This window comes from Lissotriton vulgaris, chromosome 7, assembly GCF_964263255.1.
Source record: "Lissotriton vulgaris chromosome 7, aLisVul1.2, whole genome shotgun sequence".
Classification (NCBI taxonomy): Eukaryota; Metazoa; Chordata; class Amphibia; order Caudata; family Salamandridae; genus Lissotriton; species Lissotriton vulgaris.
This window is the reverse complement of record NC_141695.1, coordinates 604615225-604636290: the sequence shown is the minus strand read 5'-3', so window position 1 is coordinate 604636290 and position 21066 is coordinate 604615225. Positions and strand designations below refer to the sequence as shown.

The 21066-nt window shown below is 47.5% G+C and overlaps 1 protein-coding gene and 1 long non-coding RNA gene across 2 annotated transcripts in view; one reads left to right on the top strand and one right to left on the bottom strand.

Annotated features, from left to right (window-relative positions):
- Positions 1-1604: 1604 nt before the first annotated feature.
- On the bottom strand, positions 1605-21034 carry LOC147702101 (uncharacterized). Its single transcript, XR_015297501.1, has 2 exons — positions 20574-21034; positions 1605-4514 (listed from the first exon to the last, which is right to left on the bottom strand). It is a non-coding gene; the product is annotated as an uncharacterized LOC147702101 (long non-coding RNA).
- UNK (unk zinc finger) overlaps positions 20937-21066 on the top strand; it is a 670943-nt gene continuing 670813 nt past the window's right edge. Inside the window, exon 1 of the mRNA XM_086930732.1 lies at positions 20937-21036. Coding sequence (XP_086786858.1) covers positions 20939-21036 — 98 coding nt within the window. The 5' untranslated portion in view covers positions 20937-20938. The remainder of the gene's footprint in view (positions 21037-21066) is intronic.

The following is a 21066-nucleotide window of genomic DNA, read 5'->3' as shown; positions in this document are numbered from 1 at the left end:
CATTGTGAAGTGATAACACCCCTAGTTGAACAAGCACGCGCAGCAGGAGGGGGGCCTAAGCGATTCACTTGCGAGAGCAAGCGGCTGGCGCATCGACAATTGATAACATATGGCGCTGTGCGCTCCCGCAAGTGAATCGCCACACGTGCACGCGTTGCCATTGAAGGCAAGGGAACACATGCACGTTTTTAGCTGAAAAGCCAAAGCGACGGCTAAAGGTCTTTTTGCGCACGCGCGCTGCGTAGGCGAGACCTAAAAAGGGCTGGAAGTTCACACGCAATGCGCACAAGCAGCTGTGGGGTACTGCACACTACTTAAATGTCACTTTTAAAAAGTGAGGATGAAATGCACCCAGAGCAGTTGGGCAAAAGCACACAACAACAAGAAGTCTCACCCCATTTAAGTCCTGTGTGGTGGTGCTGTCACACACAGGGCTGGCAGAAAGTGTCCTGCGAGCTCAAAGCGTGTATTTCAGTGGTTGAAGCGGAGGATGCGAAGCCTCACTCCACCGAAACTGTACACGCTACAAAGCGTCTCAACATTGAATGGCCCGCTCCAGGATCATTCACACACCGGTGGGTCCAGCAGAAAACCGCCCGCTCACTACTAGGTAGGGACCTCAGGCTGACTGCGGCTCTGCCTGACACATGCGCATGAAGGAGAAAAGACCATGGGGTGCAAACGTACGGGGAGCAGCGTATCCACAACTCGCAGGCAGTAAGCTCAAGCTGACAGGAAAGGTGTTATGACCAGATTCTCAAACCAGATAGGACCAGCTCACCATAGCAACACCAACCTGGCCAAAACGTAACCACCTCCCTCCTCAGGACTCATCTATCCAGGCACCTGGGTACCTACCTGAGGATGGGGAACTCGCAATATAGAAGCTCATATCATTAGAAACACCACTAAATCTATAGGGATTACTAGGAATACTCACTGATTACTAAGGACGTCCATGCCCTACACCACACTCATACCTCATAGTCTCGCGACCACATGGGTCCAGACTAATCTACCCTGGGGCAATTCTGATTATTTACCATTACACACTGACTACAGTCAGTGCTCACTCGGCACCTCTGCAATCCTGCGTGCCTACACACCGGTCTGCAGCCCTAGTGCTCTCTTCCTCACAGCCCGGTCCTTAATCCGGCGGACCTAAGCACTGGTGTCCTCCCCAGTGTTCTCTAACTCACAGCCCGGTCCACAATCCGGCGGACATACACATCAGGCTTCCACCTGATGCTCTCTTTAACGCCGCTTACCAACGACGATCACTTTCCTATGAATACCTTCAGCTCTCTCTCTCTCTCTATGTTGGGAAGTTTCTCTCACTATTCACTAAAGGTTAGCTACTACAATAATATTATGGGATGGCCGAATCACTTAGTGTATCAATGTTCTTTTAGCCCAAGGGCTCCTCTCTCTCCCTAATTATTCAGTGGCTACTTACCTGATCAGGGGCAGCATCTGTTCTGGCTGTAACACCTGACTAGAAGGAAAGGTTACCTGTGCTTTAAGAACAAGAGACACACACTGTATGCAAGAGTTATTCCCTGATTTAAACGCTCTCTATCATAAGAACAACACATGCAGACTGGTTCACTAAGAACTGGGGTATCTTTATTACAATAACAATAGAATGGGAATAGACACATACACAGATCTGCGGGGTCTCTGTAACTAACAGGAACTGTAACACACCGCTGAAAGAAAAAGGATTAGACATATAACAGGGACAAGGTTATCTGCAGGGTCTCTGTAACTAACAGGAACTGTAACACACCGCTGTAAGAAAAAGGATTAGACATACAATAGCCTAGGTAATAAAGACAAGATTAAGGTGTAAGTGTAAAGCAGACTAATTCAGACTACCTCACCTATTAGAAGGAATGTTTCTCTCTCTCTCTGGTGGGATCAGGGCTCTCTCTCTCTCCCTCCGTCACCACAGCTTCACTCCTCTGGCTCAACTGCTTCAGCTAGCAGCTTCAACTCCTCCATCTGCTTTAATGCATTCTGATAAACTGGCAGCCCCAGCTGATAGTTCCAACTTTGTTCATATGACTGCTCTCTCCAGCTTCAGCAATCATCTGCCTTCTTTCTCCATTCCAGAAAACCAATAGAACTGAACTATACTCTTCAGCTCCAGCAAACATTCTACTCTTCACTCTTCAAGAACCAAACTGACCACTCCTCCTCTCCTGCAATTCGCTAATATGGAATCCTCTCCTCTAGTGGAAAGCTGCAGCCAGTAGCCTCCTCCCACCAGGTCCATGCACCGGGCTCCTTGCTCTAGACGCTCCCACAGTGATCAGCTGCTTGTTTCGTCTAGAGACCTGAGCCCAGGGACACTTCTTGATTAGATTCAGCTCTGGCCGGTTCTCTCCGGTTCGCTTAGGACGAACAACAGCTCAAAACTAAAATATTACCTTTACCCTTCAAGCATCTCAGCTCTGCAGGGACAGAAAGCAAAATGGAGTCTCTCTAGTTCTGGGCCTTGTAGGCCTGAGAAGGATGAAATAACCCTTAGGTCTGTCAGAGTACCTACACAAACCATACCAATGTGTAATATAAAGTCAGGACCACAGGATCCACCCTCTACTATAGGCAGGATAATGAAAGGACACATAATTATGTCAAAGCCAATAGGCAATAGATGGATTAGAGTCAAGAATAAGGGATCTATCATCATATAAAGCAGCTATCCTCTTCTAGGTCTGGAAAAAAGGGCTTGAAAGGGCCAACACAAGGTAAGAATACAGATTATAGGTGTGAGCAAGCTTAAAGTCTTCATCACTCCGAAATAGAGACAAAAACCATGTCAGAACATTCCACCCTAGACTTTATCTTGCGAACATCTATAAACAACAACAAACTAATAAACAAACATCAACATAATCTATCAACAAAACCAAAAACCAAAAGACTCCCTAAAATAAATGACAAGGAAATTCCACCTAAAACTTGATGTAGGAAATACAAATCTAACAACCAACTGAAAACAAATCAAAGCACCCTTGACCTGAATGCTGAAATGTAACTAAGATTGATCTGATAACAACAGAAACTAACCAAAGCACCCTCGAACTAAATGTGCCTCAACTTCTAGTGATAACTGATGAAATCTATTGGTGAAGGGCCATGTTTGTGAAATGAAAACAACAAAGGGCCTAAATGGGGCCTACCTACTTCGGTCAATTTAAGAACTAAATGTGCTTCAACTTCTAATGATAAAACAACAAAGGGCCTAAATGAGGCCTACCTACTTTGGTCAACTTAAGAATTAAATGTGCCTCAACTCTTAGTGATAACTCATGAAATCTATTGGTGTAGGGCCATGTGTGTGGAATAAAAATAACAACAGGCCTAAATGAGGCCTACCTACTCCGGTCAACTTAAGAAAGAATTTGGTGAAATCTGACAAATAAACATGACAAAGGGTCCTCAAGGTCTGGGCAAACATTACTAATAGATGTAGGACATAACCTGACTAAAAGACACACCTCCCAGGACAACTTAAAGTCTAGGGTGACCACCCTTGGAACTAATCCCACTGTTCTAAATAAGAGTTGATGAATCAAAGTGAAAATGTAATAACAGGAAATCAAAGATAACCCCATTCCTACAAAATAGCTGGTGTAGCACTATGCATATCAAGCAATAAGTCAAAGAAAATTATCTAAGTGCGGTGTATATATTATCTACAAGATCATAGAATTAAATTTGAACCATGCCAAAGACAATAGGTAAAGATCACAAATCATCGAAATCAGGAAACAGTTTGCACCTAGTTCCTCATTGTATCATGCTGTGGAACACATGTGTGCACCATCATTTAAAACATTACTTTCTGTCTGGTGACAAGACTGTTTTGCAGAAAACAGGAAAACTATGAAATAGGTGAAAGATAAACAAGTGTATCAATAATGAAATAGCGTAGCATACTAAAAGCAAAATATATATGAATCTTAAATGAATGTGGCACTGCATAAACATCAAAACCATGAACAGGACTGTGAGACTTTTTTTTTAAGTGGGGCCTGTATATGGTAACTGCAAAAGTGGCATAATGTCCATCTGAAATAGAAACATGGGAAAAATGCAAGGCTCAAGAATGCAGGCCAAGGAATTACTTTCCAGGACAATGAAATTTTTTTCAAAAATTAAGTATCTGGTTTGAACCTGACTGCTGAGGCAGCCAATTATAAATTGTCTCTGTTCTGATTTAAAAAGGGTCAGTCACTTTAAAAAGGTATAAATAGTTCATTTTTGTAGGCCATGATTCTCAATCTTCATCTGTATCCGGTGCCAAGGACGCACACCATCCTGTCTGGTCAGCCGGGTACGTCTGCTTCTAATCCTGGATTCAGCCTGGTACGTCTGCTTCTAATCCTGGATTCAGCCTCGGGGGTTTTGGGGGTTGGGAAACAATCATTCCGAAAACAAAAAAAACACAGCACTCCAAAATAAGAAAATGACACTCATCCAGGGCCCCCACACGACAAAGCCATCTGAAACAAGAAACACGCATCATCAATCTTGCAAAAATACATTTTCCATTTAAAAAGCACCTCAAGTGCTTTTTATTTTCGAAAGAAACCTCCTAATTCATGAAAATAATTCTTCTAAATCCAAGGAATGATTTAAACATTCTATATAAATCAGATTCTTTAAATTTGTTTGGGCAAAATCTAATTTTGTCATACACAGCCAGAAGGGCTGGGGCCTAGCTACTCCTTACTCATCTGAGAAACAGCCCCTCCCTTCAGAAAGATGTTCGCGCTCAAAGTTTTGAATCAGCTCCAACCATAATAAGCAGGAGCCGGGCTACACTGTGATGTAATTTTGAATTACTGCCAAATGCTGATCTCATTGCAGGAGCAATAGGCAATAGATGGATTAGAGTCAAGAATAAGGGATCTATCATCATATAAAGCAGCTATCCTCTTCTAGCTCTGGAAAAAAGGGCTTAAAAGGGCCAACACAAGGTAAGAACACAGATTATAGGTGTGAGCAAGCTTAAAGTCTTCATAACTCCGAAATAGAGCCAAAAACCATGTCAGAACAAAAGGTTCCTTCAAAGCCGATAGAGCTCGCTGAGGCATTACCATGAGGCGAAGTTAGTCAGGAACGAATGCTGATAGAATACTTGCTGTGGCTCACAGAAAGAATTCTTGATGGCTGCTCACAAACCTCCACACTGACTTGTTGCAATGTTGTGGGAACTGAGTCCAGCACCGGGGGAGTTCCGTCGCACAGCTGCGAGGGACTGGCAGCATGACAGGAACACACACAACGCTGACAGAAGCTGGCTCAAGGACTCCTCCAATATTTTCCGGACGCGGAAATATTTTTCAGGCATCTCAGATGTCAGCTCTCAGAGATTGCTCCAGAGTGAGGATCCTTTTATCACGTTCACATAAGCAGATGAACAAGGAGATCCTCTCCCAAACATGCACTCTTGTCAGTATCCCAGTTCTCAACCCACCAAGACTGTTCCAGAGTGAAGATCCTGTCAGCTAAGTTTACAGGAGCACGATAACACAGCAAAAATGTGGGAGACGGGTCCAGCACCAGGAAGGCTTCTACGCCCAGCTGCGAAGGAGTCAGCAGGGCGACAAGAGACTCCAGACAAAATGGGGTCCCCTCAGCAACGTTCACAGGAGCAGGTGAACAAGGGCTCTTCAGTCAAAACATGTACTCTGTTTGCCCACCGCTTTGCCACCATAATCACACTGCTGCAGATGGATAGAGTACACAAAAGGAGAGATGGCTAAACTGCCCCCTACGCAGTGGATCGTCTCCAGTGTTGAAAAGGGATCACCAGAAGAAGAGGTGAGATCTCAGCAACTTCTTTATTAGCCATCAACTCTCCAGACTAGAATGCATAATCAACATTCCAAGGTAGATTCCAAAGGGAGAGTCCACTGGGTAAAACAGGGAAGGGTGGGCAGGGTTATACCAAGAGGGGTAGGGAAGGGAAAGAGAAGGAGATTACAACACCGTTCCTCTGACCAAGCACTCCTTTTGGCAGCAAGGTTGGCAGGAAAATTAGTAGTAAGGATCACCCCTATGGTGCCCAGGATCAAGGTGACCCCCTCTTTAGGAAATCCTGCATCTTGATTGGAAGGGTACTAACCAATCAAGTTAGGGGATGCGCCCTCCACAAAGGGAGGGGACATACCAAGGGTGTAGTCACCATAAAGGCAAGTAGCCCATTGGCTACCAGTAACACCTCTAAATTCAGTTTTTTGGGGCACACTTGAACCTTGACCCTCTGATTCCTGCAACCTAAGAAGAAAATGATGAAGAAGACGCTGTGCAGCCGGGCCTGGAAGACGACTACTGATTTGGCCCCAGCCCTACCAGCCTGTCTCCTGCTTCAAGACCCTGCAAAGAAGACAACACATGTCCTGTGGCCAGAAACTTCCAAGAACTCCAGGAAGACTGACACCTTTTAACAAAGATCTCCCAATGACAGCAGCCCTGTCCAGAAAATTCCAACTTCAAGGACTGCGAATCTAGGGGGATATGTCACGCCTGCCCACTTTGCACCAAACACCCACGGCCCGAGTAGCTCACCTGTCCAATGATGTCTACCCAGCGATCCAGACTTCGACTCCTTCAGTCATTGACCTATCCTGGACCCCACAAAGTCATCTTAGTGCAAAGACTTAAGGCAACTAACTGCTTATTCATCAGCACAACTTTTGCAACATGGAATGAAAGAACCAAAGATACTTTTTATCCCAAAATACAAAACATGATATTATTGTTACAAATTAATACACATTACAATAAAAACTCACTCATACTAGCTGGCTCATGTCCGCATGCATTTACCACATCCAAAAAATGTAATTTAAATATTCAATATGCAAAAGACAATCAAAAGGTGGTTAATATATTTTTTAGCAGGAGCTAATCTATTTTGCTCCATCAGTAATTAGATAGTTTGATACATATTCAGACAAAGGTTAAAAATTCCAAAGATTTTGCATTAGGACTGAAAGGACAAACAGTATGGCACAAACTCAGTTGACTTTGATGGTTTCTACTCGCGTTTCGACACCAGAAGTGCCTTCGTCAGGAAAAGCCACAACTCTGACAACTTGATATCCTATATTCTGCAAAGATCTATGCAAACAATGCCAATTGTTGGTCCTTTATCAATGAAAATGATGCATGCCGCGTCTGTTCTTAACCAGTGGATGCCAGACAATAAGCTGAAAAATGCAACACAGAGGCTCTTCAGGTCAAGACATCGCCAAGGAAATTCAATGAAAAAACGCTGATGCTACACTGTGAGAGGATAACGTTTAGTTAATAACCACGAACGTGTAGATTATTTAAAAGTCTCCTGAATCTACAATACTCAGGCTGATGAAACGAGACGTGCGCACCAACCCAAACTAATGGTAATGCACTGCTTAAAAACTTTGATTGATCTATGGAGAAAATACAATGCTCAAAAGGTAGAATCGATACTGGCCAATGAGATAAGTCTGTATGTTTGTAATATAGCTCGAGACCGCACAGTAATGGAACCCTCCTGAAAACATCCTCCATGTGACCCACAAAGTCATCTACAGCCTCTAAACGAAGGGTCCCCCTGATTGCGACCGGTGAAGAAAATCCAACACCAAAAGTTATCCCTGCATCCTCAGCCCTCGGCCTTGGGGAGCCCAACCAACAGTGCCCCGATCTCCCTCAACATCGCACCTTACCTATCCAGCAGATGGTCACCTTCACACAGTCTCCTGGTCCGAGCTGGCAGCGTCTTTGTGTGACTAAGATCCTCCATTCGTTAACATTGGGCACCCAGCGCTGATTTACACTCCGACGCCCCTGTGCCACTGGTGGTGTAGCTTTGGTGCAGCCTCGTGCCCCCGTGTGCTCACCTTAAACCCTGGGGCCTGTGCCCAGGAACCACAGGTATCTACCTTCAATAATCTCCATTGACTAACATTGGGCCCAGTGACCTCTGCACCCGGCCGCCCCAGTGCTGCTTTTAGTGCAGTATCCACCTTACACTGAACCTTGCCCAGTATTGGTCTAAACCCCTGAAGACTGGAAGAGTAAGTTGTGTTTTTACCTGTAAACGCATATACCTGTTTTCCTCCCGTAGGATTGCATTGCATTTTCTCCTATTGCATTTAAAAGTCTATATTTTACATCTGCTGAGTTCTACTGTTTCTGACTGACAATATAAAAGTATTTCTATTACTGTAAAGCATGTATACTGCCTTGCACAACAATTCCTACTGCATCTTAAAAAGTATCACTGCTATTCTTGAAACTGTTACTTACCTGCAACTGAGTTCCTCTTGGTTCTAAAAATAAAATAAAGTAATAACTTTTTATACAAAAGGACAAAGGCAGAATAACAAAAAAGAAAAAGGTAAAAAAAGGAATATAAAATAAGTAGGAAAAAGTAAAGAAAGAAAAAAGCTACAATTAATTGCAAGAAAAAATGTAAAGAAGGAAGACGGGTGGAAATAAAAGCAAGAAACAAAGAAGGAAAAAACAGAAGTGAAAATGTAAGAAATATAAGTTAGTCAGCAGCAAAGAAAGTAACAGTAAGTTGGGCAGCTGCAAAGAAAGAAATCTTAAATGTAAAGATTGGGGTAATTTGCACTGCTCGGTAAATATCATTCAGTATATGGTTCTATGTAGAGGTAATTTGTTCTTCTGGTTACTCCCTTGGTTTATAGGTTGGCATTAGAGTTTGGTTTAGGACATGTACTTGGGTGTTTTTGTACTAGAGCATGTGATTCTATGTGTGCTTGTGTTTGTGCGCACAGATGTTTCTGTATGTGTGCCTATGTCTGTGCTTGTGATGGTGTGTGCATGTACTCGAGTGTTTTTGTACTAGAGCATGGAATTGTATGTGTGCTTGTGCGTGTGGATGTTTCTGTATGCGTGCTTGTGTGCGCCCTATGTTCGCGTATGAGTGTGTGCGCGCACATTTGTGTGCTTGTCCATGTCTGTGCGTGTGATGGTGTGTGTGTACGCATGTACTTGTGTGTATGTCCTTGGGTATTTTTGTTCTGGAGCTTGTGATTGTATGTGTGCTTGTGTTTTTGGTAGTCTCTGTGTGCTTGAGAGTGTGAGCGCATTTGTGTGTGCTTGTGCATGTCTGTGCATGTGATGGTGTGTGCATGTTCTTGGGTGTTTTTGTACTAGAGCATGGGATTTTATGTGTGCTTGCGTTTTTGGATGTTTCTGTATATGTGATTGTGTGTGTGCGTGCGTCTGTGCGCATATGAGTGTGTGCTCACATTTGTGTGTGCTTGTGCATGTCTGCTCGTGCGATGGTGTGTGCATGCTGGATTTGTTACTCTCTGGCAGCCGATGTCCTGGATATTGACGAACGGCCAGATGCCTGACCTTAGGATGGCCACCAGTGTACCAGTGTACAGTCCCCTGCCTGACCCCAAGATGGCTTCCATAGTGGTCCCCTCCACGTTGTTTTACTTCCCTGGAACAACAATTGGACATTGACCAGACCTTGAACTTATCCCCTAACCGGCTTATACATCAGGACTTGGAACCTACGGAACTTACCCCAGACTGTGGAGACCAAGCAAATTGGCTGCTACCCGGTGGAGCTACCATATAGCTAAAGAGGAGATGGATTGTGGACTCCCCCCCCCCCCCCTTGCCGGACCTTGGGCAGATTTTCCCCTCGTCTCTACGTCCTATCTTTCTCCTACCCCTTTACCCTATCCCCTTACCCTTCCTTGCTCCATTCACCTTGGCCTCTATGTTCTTTAAATGCTTTTCTGGATACTTATGTAACTTTTAACTGATGTAAATTGCAACATTATTGTTCCTCATGTAAAGCGCTCTGATTCCTTCGGGTCTAGCCAGCGCTATATAATAACTCATTATTTAAATATGTTCCCATTTAGCACTCTTTCTCTCTTTGTCTACTTCCCTAGCTCCTATCACCTCTCCCCTGAATCTCTCACCTTGCCTGCTAGTATGCCTAGACCCCTGTCCTTTGTGCCCTTTGACTAAGCACTCCTTCTCCCCTTGTGGGGGAAAGATCCAATATTTATACTCTGGAGTCTCAGCGAACACGCTGAGAGACTCCACTGCGCCTAGGGAGTCACTCACAGCTGAGGTATGGTATGGCACCCCTTGCCAAAGCACTCCCTCTCCCCTTTTTGGGGAGGGATCCAGTATGTAGGCCTTGGAGTCTCAGAGACCCCTCTGAGAGAGTCCACTGCGTAAAGGGAGCCTCCCGCAACAGAGATAGGGAAGCTATACCACTTCCCCTGGGATCGCAGCTTACTGGACTTTGGACGTTGCTTTGACTCGTCTACAGGTTTGTGTCTCCCGTTCGCCCTTCCCTTCCTCTTTCCATGCGGTGTCCTTCACCCTCCCTTCCTCTTTCCCGCCTTCATTACCTGTCTACTTCCCCAGCTCCTACCCCCTCCCCTGAATCTTTCCCCTTGCCTTCTTTTTCCCTTACGTATTTGTGCTGATTGTTTATCTCGACCTTACTAGTAACTGTGTTGCCATGCTCTAATATCTGTGGAACCTTTGTAACAATGTAACCTGTAACTATGATCTGATGCTCATGTAAAGCCGGAGCCACGTAGGGATCGATCGGGAGGTATTTCCTCGTAGAAATCGTGCTAGTTAGCACACCAGATCCTGACGTTTTGGCTCATGAGGTTTATCTACAACTCCAAAACATGTTATGACCAGGAAATGATTTGAAAACATCTGATCAAAAATTTCCTCATTAAGTGTGTGTGCTCTATGTTGTGTGTCAGTGAGTCTAGTGTGTTTTTTGTAAAATATTTTTTATCCCACTATAAGCACTGGAATACAGCTATAGTATGTCACCTGTAACCACTGGACATTTTACCTAAGGATATGGAGAGAGAGATCACCAGAAAAAAATGTTTTTGTCTTCTTTCCTTTACAGGTTGATCAATAGACAACGTCTTTTTTTTGCTTGGTACATTACTTTTACCTGCACTGTAATTTTTCCTCACTTTTATTAGAAAATTCTGGTATTAGTTAGAGAAACGTGATTAAGGTGGGGATTTGTGCACCCCGTCCTGAAGGTGCTTCTGGCACCGAAACATGTCGACGCACACAAAAAGGAGGTAACGCACATTGTCAGCGTAGTAACCTCCCACCCTCATTTTTAACAGCACCAGCCCGGGCCTTATTAAATAATTTTTAGTCACCCCACGAGCCAGGTTCTTTTTAACTATCACTATTTCCCAAACCCCACAATACACTCACATTTATTCAAAATACCCCCTCACCAACACCACACATAGTCTAACAAGTGCTCCCACGTCTTCGTAGGTCGCAGCACGCCGTACCCCGTAGAGGGGTACGATGACCCCGATGATGAAGCATGACATCAAGGGGCCTGTTGTTGTGTGAGGGGACCTAAAAACATAAAGGTGTTCCCCACTGTGGAGGAGACACCCTTAATCTCAAGGAATGGATTCTAACTGTTTATTTAAATATGCCCAGGGAGAATGAATCCATTCTGATTTCTCTCTCTCCCCCCTCTGATTGTTAATTATGCTCATGTAAGGCGCTCTGATACCTCCGGGTCTAGCCAGTGCTATATAAAACCTTTAAAATAAATAAAAATAAATATTTACACTAATTACACAGAGATATTTGCATCACATCGTGTGAGCAAGTGTTCAGTGCATAATCTGAATTGAATGCACGAGGTGTACAAAATATAGGTTCTGAGTCATTTTTGGATTTTGACTCATCATGCAGGATACACATGCAGTAGTACTGGGCGCACAAGGACTATGGACTCTACTTTCACTGCACAAAGACAGCCCTGAATGCTTATGGCACACAACATGGCTCTTTCGTTTTTTAGGTCAAAGCCTACGCTGTCTGGTTTTCAAGGACTTCTCAGGGACATTCCGCAAGCTTCTGTAGGAATGTATTCCGCCCATTGCTTACTATTGGCTTTGTAGTTTGTATATCACATTTGCTTACTTTCTATTTGCTGGCTTTATTTGTTTCAGGCTGTCCAGCATGTCTTTATCCATCCCATAGAGCATAGCCTGTTTCCTGTATTCTTCCACGAGTACTCCCTTCTCTGTAAACAGGCCTTTACATTTTGTTCTTATTTTGTCACATTTGCTGTGCATTCAAAGAAAGCAGTCAAATGTCATTCTGTCTTTCAAATGAGTTGGGTGTTTTGTTTTCTTACTTTTGACTTTAAAGTGACAGAATTTACGTATGATCTGGTGGTGTGAAAGGACATTTTTTTACAGAACACAACAAAATGTAAATGTCTGTAAATATGATGTGAACATATTTTAAAATATATCAGAATTCTGAACTCACAAATGAAGCACTTTTTGTAATTTCGAAGTTTGCTGGAAAGAAATATTTTAATATGATCAAAATAAATCAATACACTAGGTGATGCCATTTCCACACATTATCATTTGTGCGCTGTGTCTTTTTATCGGTAAAATGGTTTGTCTGTGCAAATCTAAGGGTAATTTAAATTTAAACAGTAGGCCACTCAACTCCAAAACACTTTACTCCACACTACTCTGTGCTGATCTACGACTTTCATCCACTCTACGCCCCTCCACGTCACTCTACTTTACTCCACGACCCTCCAGACTATGTCACTTTGCTCCACTCCACTCTGTCACTTTAACCATGCTGAACAGCAGCCACGCTGGTGTACAACATGGCTAAAAAACACATTGGGCAAGCCAATAGCTCTTGCATAAGCTAGACCTATTGGCTTTGCCAATGCTTATTTTCTAAGGCACAGGGAGGTTTAGTGAATGCCCAGAATTACCGGATGTTGAGCCCACGTTGAAACTCGAAACCGGTTTCTTAGTGCCCAAGTCAACAGCGCCCCCCGCCCCCCCCTTAGGCAACATTCTCTCCGTATCTTCTATGCTTAACAGCTCTAAATAAACCATCACTCACAGTGATAGACACAAGCATTAGAAATACAAGGACTGCTGGGAGAAAGTATAAATTGAGAACTACACATCCCGGGATTCACATAGGGTGACCAACCGTCCGTAAATTTCACGGACCGTCCGTCATTTTGGTGTGATGTCCGTTGTCCGTAATCATTCCTTTTACGGACACCTTTTGTCCGTAATTTTGGACATTAATTACACCGTTCCCTGCGAGAAGCCCCAAGAGATTAAAAGTTCTCAAGGGCCAGCTCGCACTGCTCTGTGTTGAACTTGATAGGCTGCTGCAGCCCCTTCCTGAGCTCGCACAGACTGTGGGCAGGCCCATTGTCATTCCGACCTAGGCCGATTATCCCCTTTCGAATGACAATGCACCTGCCGTCCACCTTTAGCATATCATGTGCCAGTGAGATCGTAGTTGGAGATTACAAAGGAGCTTTCCCCAAACAAAGTACAGTGGGGAACTTTCCCCCTTGTGTAACTTGTCAATGTTGTACACAGAGTAAACAGGGCAGGAGCAGTGATGGGACAGAAGAGGCGACAGGAAAGGAGAGGTGACGGGGCAGGAGAGGTGACTGGGCAGGAGAGTGACAGGGCAAGAGAAGTGACAGGGCAGAAGAGGTGACAGGCAGGAGCTGTGACGGGAAAGGAGAGGTGACAGGAAAGGAGAGGTGATGGGGCAGGAGAGGTGACCGGGAAGGAGTAGTGACAAGGCAGGAGAGGTGACCGGGCAGGAGCAGTGACAGGACAGGAGAGGCAACAGGAAAGGAGAGGTGATGGGGCAGGAGAGGTGACCGGGCAGGAGAAGTGACGGAGCAGGAGCGGTGATTTGGCATGGGCATGAGCAGTAACCGCGCAGGAGCAGTGAACGGACAGGAGAAGTGATCGGATAGGAGCAGTGAACGGGGCAGGAGAAGGGACAGGGCAGCAGCAGTGTCTGGCAGGACAAGTGCCGGGGCAGGAGAAGTGACGGGTTAGGAGAAGGGACAGGGCAGGAGAAGGGACAGGGCAGGAGAAGGGATCGGGTATGAGCAGGAGTGCTGACCAGACAGGAGCAGTGAACGGGCAGGAGCAGTGACGGGGCAGGAAAAGTGACAGGAAAGGAGAGGGATGGGACAGGAGAAGTGATCGGGCATGAGCAGGAGTGCTGACCAGACAGGAGCAATGAACGGGCAGGAGCAGTGACGGGGCAGGAAAAGTGACAGGAAAGGAGAGGTGACGGGGCAGAAGTGATAGGCAGGAAAAGTGACGGGCAGGAGAGGTGACGGGGCAAGAGAGCTGACGGGGCAAGAGAGGTGACGGGGCAAGAGAGGTGACGGGGCAAGAGAAGTGAAGAAGCAGGAGAAGTGACGAAGCAGGAGAAGTGACAGGCAGAAGCAGGAGCGGTAACCGGGCGGGAGTGGTGAAAGGACAGGAGCAGTGAACAGGGCAGGAGAAGGGACAGGGCAGCAGCAGTGTCTGGCAGGACAAGTGACGGGGCAGGAGAAGGGACAGGGCAGGAGAAGGGACAGGGCAGGAAAAGCGAGAGGAAAGGAGAGGCGAGAGGAAAGGAGAGGCGACAGGGATGGGGAGGTGATAGGGCAGGAGAGGTGACCGGGCAGGAGAGGTGACCGGGCAGGAGTGGTGATGGGGCAGGAGTGGTGATGGGGCAGGCGAGGTGACAGGGCAGGAGCGATGAACGGACAGAAGTGAGGGGGCAGTAGAAGTGACGATGCAGGAGAAGTGAGGGGGCAGGGGAAGTGATGAGGCAGGAGCTGTGATCAAGCATGAGCAGGAGTACTGACTGGACAGGAGCAGTGAAAGGGCAGGAGCAGTGAACGGGCAGGTGAAGTGATGGGGCAGGTGAAGTGACGGGGCAGGAGCAGTGATTAGGCAGCAGCAGGAGCAGTGAATGGTCAGGAGTAGTGAACGGGCAGGTGCAGTGACAGAGCAGGGGAATGAAAAATTGTCTAGCAGACGCGACAAAGAATTTTCAATTCTATTAAGGACACGGAGGCGAGGATTATGCTTCTCTTCACTTTACTGACATAAACAGCAGCCAATAAAAACTTTAAACTGGCATGACCCCGGAAGGACAACCCCCTCCAACAGTATGCACCAATCACTATCAAGTCCAATGTATAACTGTCCATGTTTATCCATACGACCTCCTCTTTCTTTGCGACACATCATCAGTCCAACAAGACCGGAGGCCAACGTGGCAATCATCGCATCCAACGTCGAGGAAGGCATCTCCTGCACCTCGTCATAGATATCCAGATCATAGACTGTTCATCTCATGTCTGCTTGTGCTGATCACCTGAAACAAGAACATAAGTCGTAATGGCCATTCCCAAACTTGGAAATACAACAAGCCAATAACAATCATTCGGGTGGGTACAATAATTCATCAACCATACAATATTGCATGAAATACCATCCTGCAAGCCTGGGTGGGATAATCCTCGCCTCCGTGTCCTTAATAGAATTGAAAATTCTTTGTCGCGTCTGCTAGACAATTTTTCATTCTATGTCAGTCCACGGAGGCTCAGATTATGCTAGTTTAAAGTTCATCCACCACCACCGAGGCCACATCCACAATAGGCTTATGATAAAACACTTTAAATGTGGAATCAGAAGACCAATCTGCCGCAGTCATGATATCTTGAAGCCGAGAGCCGGCACCAAAGGATTTTGAGGCCATAGCCCCTCTCACAGAATGAGCCCCAAATTTAGAGGTATCAATACCCGCCAGGTCCAACAACCAGGTAACCCACCTGGCCAGAGTCGCACTGGTGACTGGGCGGAAAGGTTTCTGTAATGAAATCAACAGTTGACCAAAACCAGTTCTAAATTCTCTAGTACAATCCTCATATACCTTCAAACATTTGACTACACATAATTTACTGTGATGAGGAAATGCAGGATATGCAATACATTTTGTATGAGTCTTCGTACGTCTAGAGATCGTAAAAGAAACTCCCGTGGGAGTGAATACTCTACCTGATAAATCCAAGGCTCGAATATCCGACACTCGCCTGCATGAGACCAAGCAGAGGAGAAGTGTAAGTTTAGCTGAGAGCTGTTTGCGAGACAGACCCTCATTAGCCGGCCAGGCCGCCAAAAAACGTAGGACCACTGACACGTCCCAGAGTTCAGTATACCTGGGTTGAGGGGGCTTCACTAAGCGGACCCCCCTGACTACTCTGCACACCAAAGGGTGTTCCCCAACGGGCTTACCGTCCACATGCGGGTGCCCCGCAGAGATCGCCGACCGGAAGCTATTCACTGTTCGATAAGCCAGGCCAGATCTTGCCAGTTCCGACAAGAAATTCGCTATGACAGTGATATCGGATCCCACCGGATCTCCCTGCCGTTCGTTACACCAACCAACCCATCGTCTCCAAGCTGACTCATATCGTTTGTGGGTGGAAAGTGCCCATGCCTGAGATAAGAAAAAGAGAGTGTCTTGTGAAACTCCCGGCATTTGCCAACGTCGCCGGAAAGTCTCCACGCCATGAGGGACAACTGATTCTGAAGGACCAACGGGTGGGGGAGACCCACCGGGTCCGTGAGAAGATCCGGAAACGATGAAATCCGCACTGGCGGTGCACAGGTGAGACTCATTGCCACCGGGAACCACGCTTGAGCATTCCAGCACGGTGAGATCAAGACCAGTTCCGCATTCTGCCTCCGAACTTGAGCCAGAACTCTCGGGATCATGATAAACGGAGGAAACGCATACAGAATGCCAGTCGTCCACGATTGAAGGAAGGCGTCCGAGCTGATCGCCAAGGGATCCGGGCGCCAGCTGTAAAATAGGGGAAGTTGCCGGTTGAGCCGAGAGGCAAAAAGGTCCATCACACACGGACCCCATTTGTGGTTCAATGCCCCGAAGATCCGAGGGTGCAGTCTCCAATCGCTGGCATCTCTCAAGTACCGAGAGTTCCAATCCGCCGTCACGTTGGCAGACCCCGGAATATATTCCGCCGTCACTGAAATTTGATGGGCCAGGCAGTACTGCCAGAAATCCTTCGCTATCTCCGCCAGGAGGCGAGACCTGGTGCCTCCCAGGCGATTTATGTATCGCACCGCGGACACATTGTCCATGCGTAGGAGAATGCAGCATGACACTTTCTGAGGGGACAGAGTGCGAATCGTGAAGGAACCCGCCAGAAGTTCCAGGCAATTGATGTGGAGACTCAGCTCGTCGCCGGACCATCGACCCCCCGTCTCCACCGAGCCGCAACGGGCTCCCCAGCCCCAGCGGCTGGCATCTGACTCTATCACCACCTCCGGGGTGGCCGCGAAAATGGCTCTGCCATTCCACGCATCCATAAGCTCTAACCACCAGTTCATCTCCGTACGAGCCTCTGGCGAAAGGGAAACTTGTTGAGCGTAAGTCAGACCTTTGCGCAAGTGCAATGCCTTCAAACGCTGCAAGGCCCTGTAATGTAAAGGGCCCGGAAATATCGCCTGGATAGATGACGCTAGAAGTCCGACCAGGCGCGCCAAAATCCTCAAGGAGATTGTCGGAGAGGCAAGCGCTCTCCTCAACTCCTTCCTGATAGCCACTCTCTTCTTGAGGGGCAAGAGTAGTTGAGCCTTCACCGAGTCGACCTGGAAACCCAGGAATTCCATCACCTGAGAAGGTTGCAAGATGGACTTCTGTAAATTCAGAAGGAAACCCAAGTCCTGAAGAAGTTGAATCGTCCAGGACAGATGGAGTGACACCATCTCCGGCGACCGACCTAAAATCAGTATGTCGTCGAGGTAAATAATGAGGCGAACGCCCCGTTCCCTCAAGTTCTGTACCACGGGTCTCATCAGCTTGGTGAAACACCATGGGGCGGACGACAGCCCAAAGGGCATGGCCGAAAACTCGAACCACCGGTCGCGCCACTGAAACTGTAGAAAACGCCGGTGAGGGGGGTAAATGGACACCGCCAGGTAGGCGTCTTTTAAGTCCAGGCGTACCATCCAATCTTGTTCTAGGAGGATGTCGCGCAGTAGGTGTATACCTTCCATTTTGAAGTGTCGATACACCACCCAGCCGTTGAATTCCCTGAGGTTCAACACTAGCCGATACCCCTGGTCCTTTTTGGGGACCACGAAGACAGTGCTCACGAAGCCCAGGTCGTGTGGAACGGTTTCCACAATCGCGCCCTTCTGGAGTAAAGAGCATATCTCTACGTCGATGAAACTCTGCTCTGTCTGGGAAAAATGCAGGGCATTCGGTCTCCGCCATTGGATCGGGGAGGCATAGAACTCTATGTGAAATCCCTGTACTGTCTGCAACACCCAAGGGTCGCTCGTGAGCGTGCGCCACCTGTGGAGAAAAAGAGACAGTCTGCCTCCCACCATATGTTCTGACGGACACAAAAGTCGTACCTGAGTAGGAGTTGTCTCCAGAACCACTCTGCTGGCCACGATAGGATCCTCTCTGTCCTTTGCCCCTGCCTCCTCTATCGCGGGAGGGGTAGAAGTTGGAGCGTCTGTTGCCTCTGCCTCTCTGATCTGCTCCACGTGAGGTCTGTGCATAACCTCGGCCGGACCCTCGACCTCGTGGGCGTCCGGCCCTATCAAAAACACCAGTGTGGAAAACCTTCTTGATATTTGATTGCGCTCGGTCCAGCGCGGAGAAGGTGGCAATGTACTTGCCCATTTCTCTAACAAATTTGTCTCCAAAAAGCATACCATTGGCGAGAGAACCAGGTTCGGAAGGGGCCATTTCCGCCAGCTGGGAGTCGATTCTCATAAGAAAGGAGCGTCTCCGCTCCGTAGACAGGGCCACATTTGCGTTCCCTAAAAAGCACATGGCACGTTGTGCCCATTCAAGGATCTCTGACACATCCAGTGGCACCTTCCTATCCTTTGCCTTGACTGCTGCGTCCAGAATCTTTGTGAGGGGTCCAGCTACGTCCAACATTTTGTCCTGACACCCTCGCCAGGCTCTATCTAATCCCTTTTTCGGATCTTTCGCAAACTTTCTCATAAAGGCCGCCATCGTGGGGTCCAAGTCCGGCGTATCTGCCACCTTTCCCGTCAAGGATGGCCTGGGACATTCAGATCTGAGCGTGGCTCTGACACTACTGTCGAAACCCTGTTGCAGGTTATTACCCACATAGTGTGCCACCTCCGGGCACGGCACCCACTCCGTGGACCTAGGGTGTACAATGTTGTTTGGATCAAACAGAAGGTTCTTCGGCGCCTGACTATTATCAGCCTTATAGGCGGTGTGTTTCACCTTCTTCGATTTCTTCCTGGACGTCACCGAGTCCACCTCAGAATCAGAAGTGACAGGTGGGGTCGGGGACGAATCCCCAGACGTATCCATAACCATCGAGCCATGATCCTTCATAACATTCCTGGCCATCTGTGCTAACACCTGGGCCGAGGCTTGAGGAGAGGTATCACCCTGTCGGGCTGACTTAAACTTCCTCTTGCCATATTTCTGAAGGGTGTGAGTAAAAGGCTTGAGAGCCTTGATCAATGCCTTATTCACTGACCCGTGGACATGAGTATCCAGAGCCTCAACCAAATTTTCCTCCAATTGTTCTTCCTGTGGCTCATACTCTTCGTACTCATTATATTCTGCCCATTGGTTATCCTCCTCGGCGTAGTACGCCATAGCGCTAAAGCAGGGAGGTGTGGAGGAACTTCAACAGGGGGGAGCAGCCCAGGGGTGCCTCAAACACACACACACACACAGTAATCCAGAAAGTTCACCACGCTGAGAGGCCAAGATTTAGGTGGAAGGAGACCCCTTTTTTCACACAAACGCTCCCCTAGAGCAAGGCTCTGATCCGGACACGCTCCGGTAAGCGTTCACTGAGACCAGGATTGATGCAGTCGGAAAGACGCGCGATGTGCGAGGAGCCGGCACTGCTGAAAACGAAAGCGGCTCCTCGCGCATGCGCGTCGCTCGTGGGGCCGAACTTGACTGCCTCCTGAGCGCGAGAGGCTCGCGTCTGTCTCCTCCTGCTCCACCGCCCCCTACCGAGCGAGACACGCGCACCGCCGACTCGCGGACACCGGGCAAAACAAACGCGCGGCACAGACCCGAGCGGGTCACAAAATAACCTGAGTCAAAGGCGAATACATAAAACACACCTCCGCAACGCGAAAGATGCGTGCGAGGGATACACAGCACAACGTTGCAGTCAAGGAGCGCTAAGGCATGAAATCACATCAACATTTACAAAGCCAAGGGCACGAACCCGCGCCGTTCACAACCACCGCCCTCCAACCATAAACCACCATAAAGTAGAAAGGTAAAGGGCACTTAACTCGCTGCTGCAGCAGCAAAGAAAGAGGAGGTCGTATGGATAAACATGGACAGTTATACATTGGACTTGATAGTGATTGGTGCATACTGTTGGAGGGGGTTGTCCTTCCGGGGTCATGCCAGTTTAAAGTTTTTATTGGCTGCTGTTTATGTCAGTAAAGTGAAGAGAAGCATAATCTGAGCCTCCGTGGACTGACATAGAATTGACAAAGGAGCAGTGACGGGGAAGGAAAAGTGACCAGGCAGGAGAGAGTGACAGGGCAGGAGAAGTGACTTGTACTTATGTTCCTTGCCTATTTATTTATAGGCTATTGTATAACATCCACTGATGTGTCTGCAAAGCATACCTGTTGTCACAAATTTTTGTCCTGAAATTTGACCACCTGTCCTGAATTTTGACCCCTTGTCCTGAATTTTTACACTCGCCATCCTGAATTTGCACCAATGCCAGTTGGCCACCCTAGATCCACAGCCAATTCCTCAGAGTCCATACGGCACTACCTTTCTGGGTTTTACAGTTTTCTTCTCCCACCCAATCAGAATTCCAGTCACATTTTGGACCACAAGCCCCAGCGGTCCGTAGTCTGCTGTACACGGGGAGGGAAGGGGGGGCATCAAACAATGGCGTTGGCGCAGGCGCCGTGGCGTCGGCGCTCGGAGCGAGTTGAGCGAATAATAAAACGGATCCGCGGAGCGCACAGGGAGGAGGAAGATGTCGCGGGGTACCTTGCCCAGCTCTCCCGCAGGCTCTACGACGCCCCCAGTCGGCGGCGCTCTACCCGCGCAGCCAGAGAAACCCCAGCACTACACGTACGTAACCAGCAGGGCCCGCGCGCACGG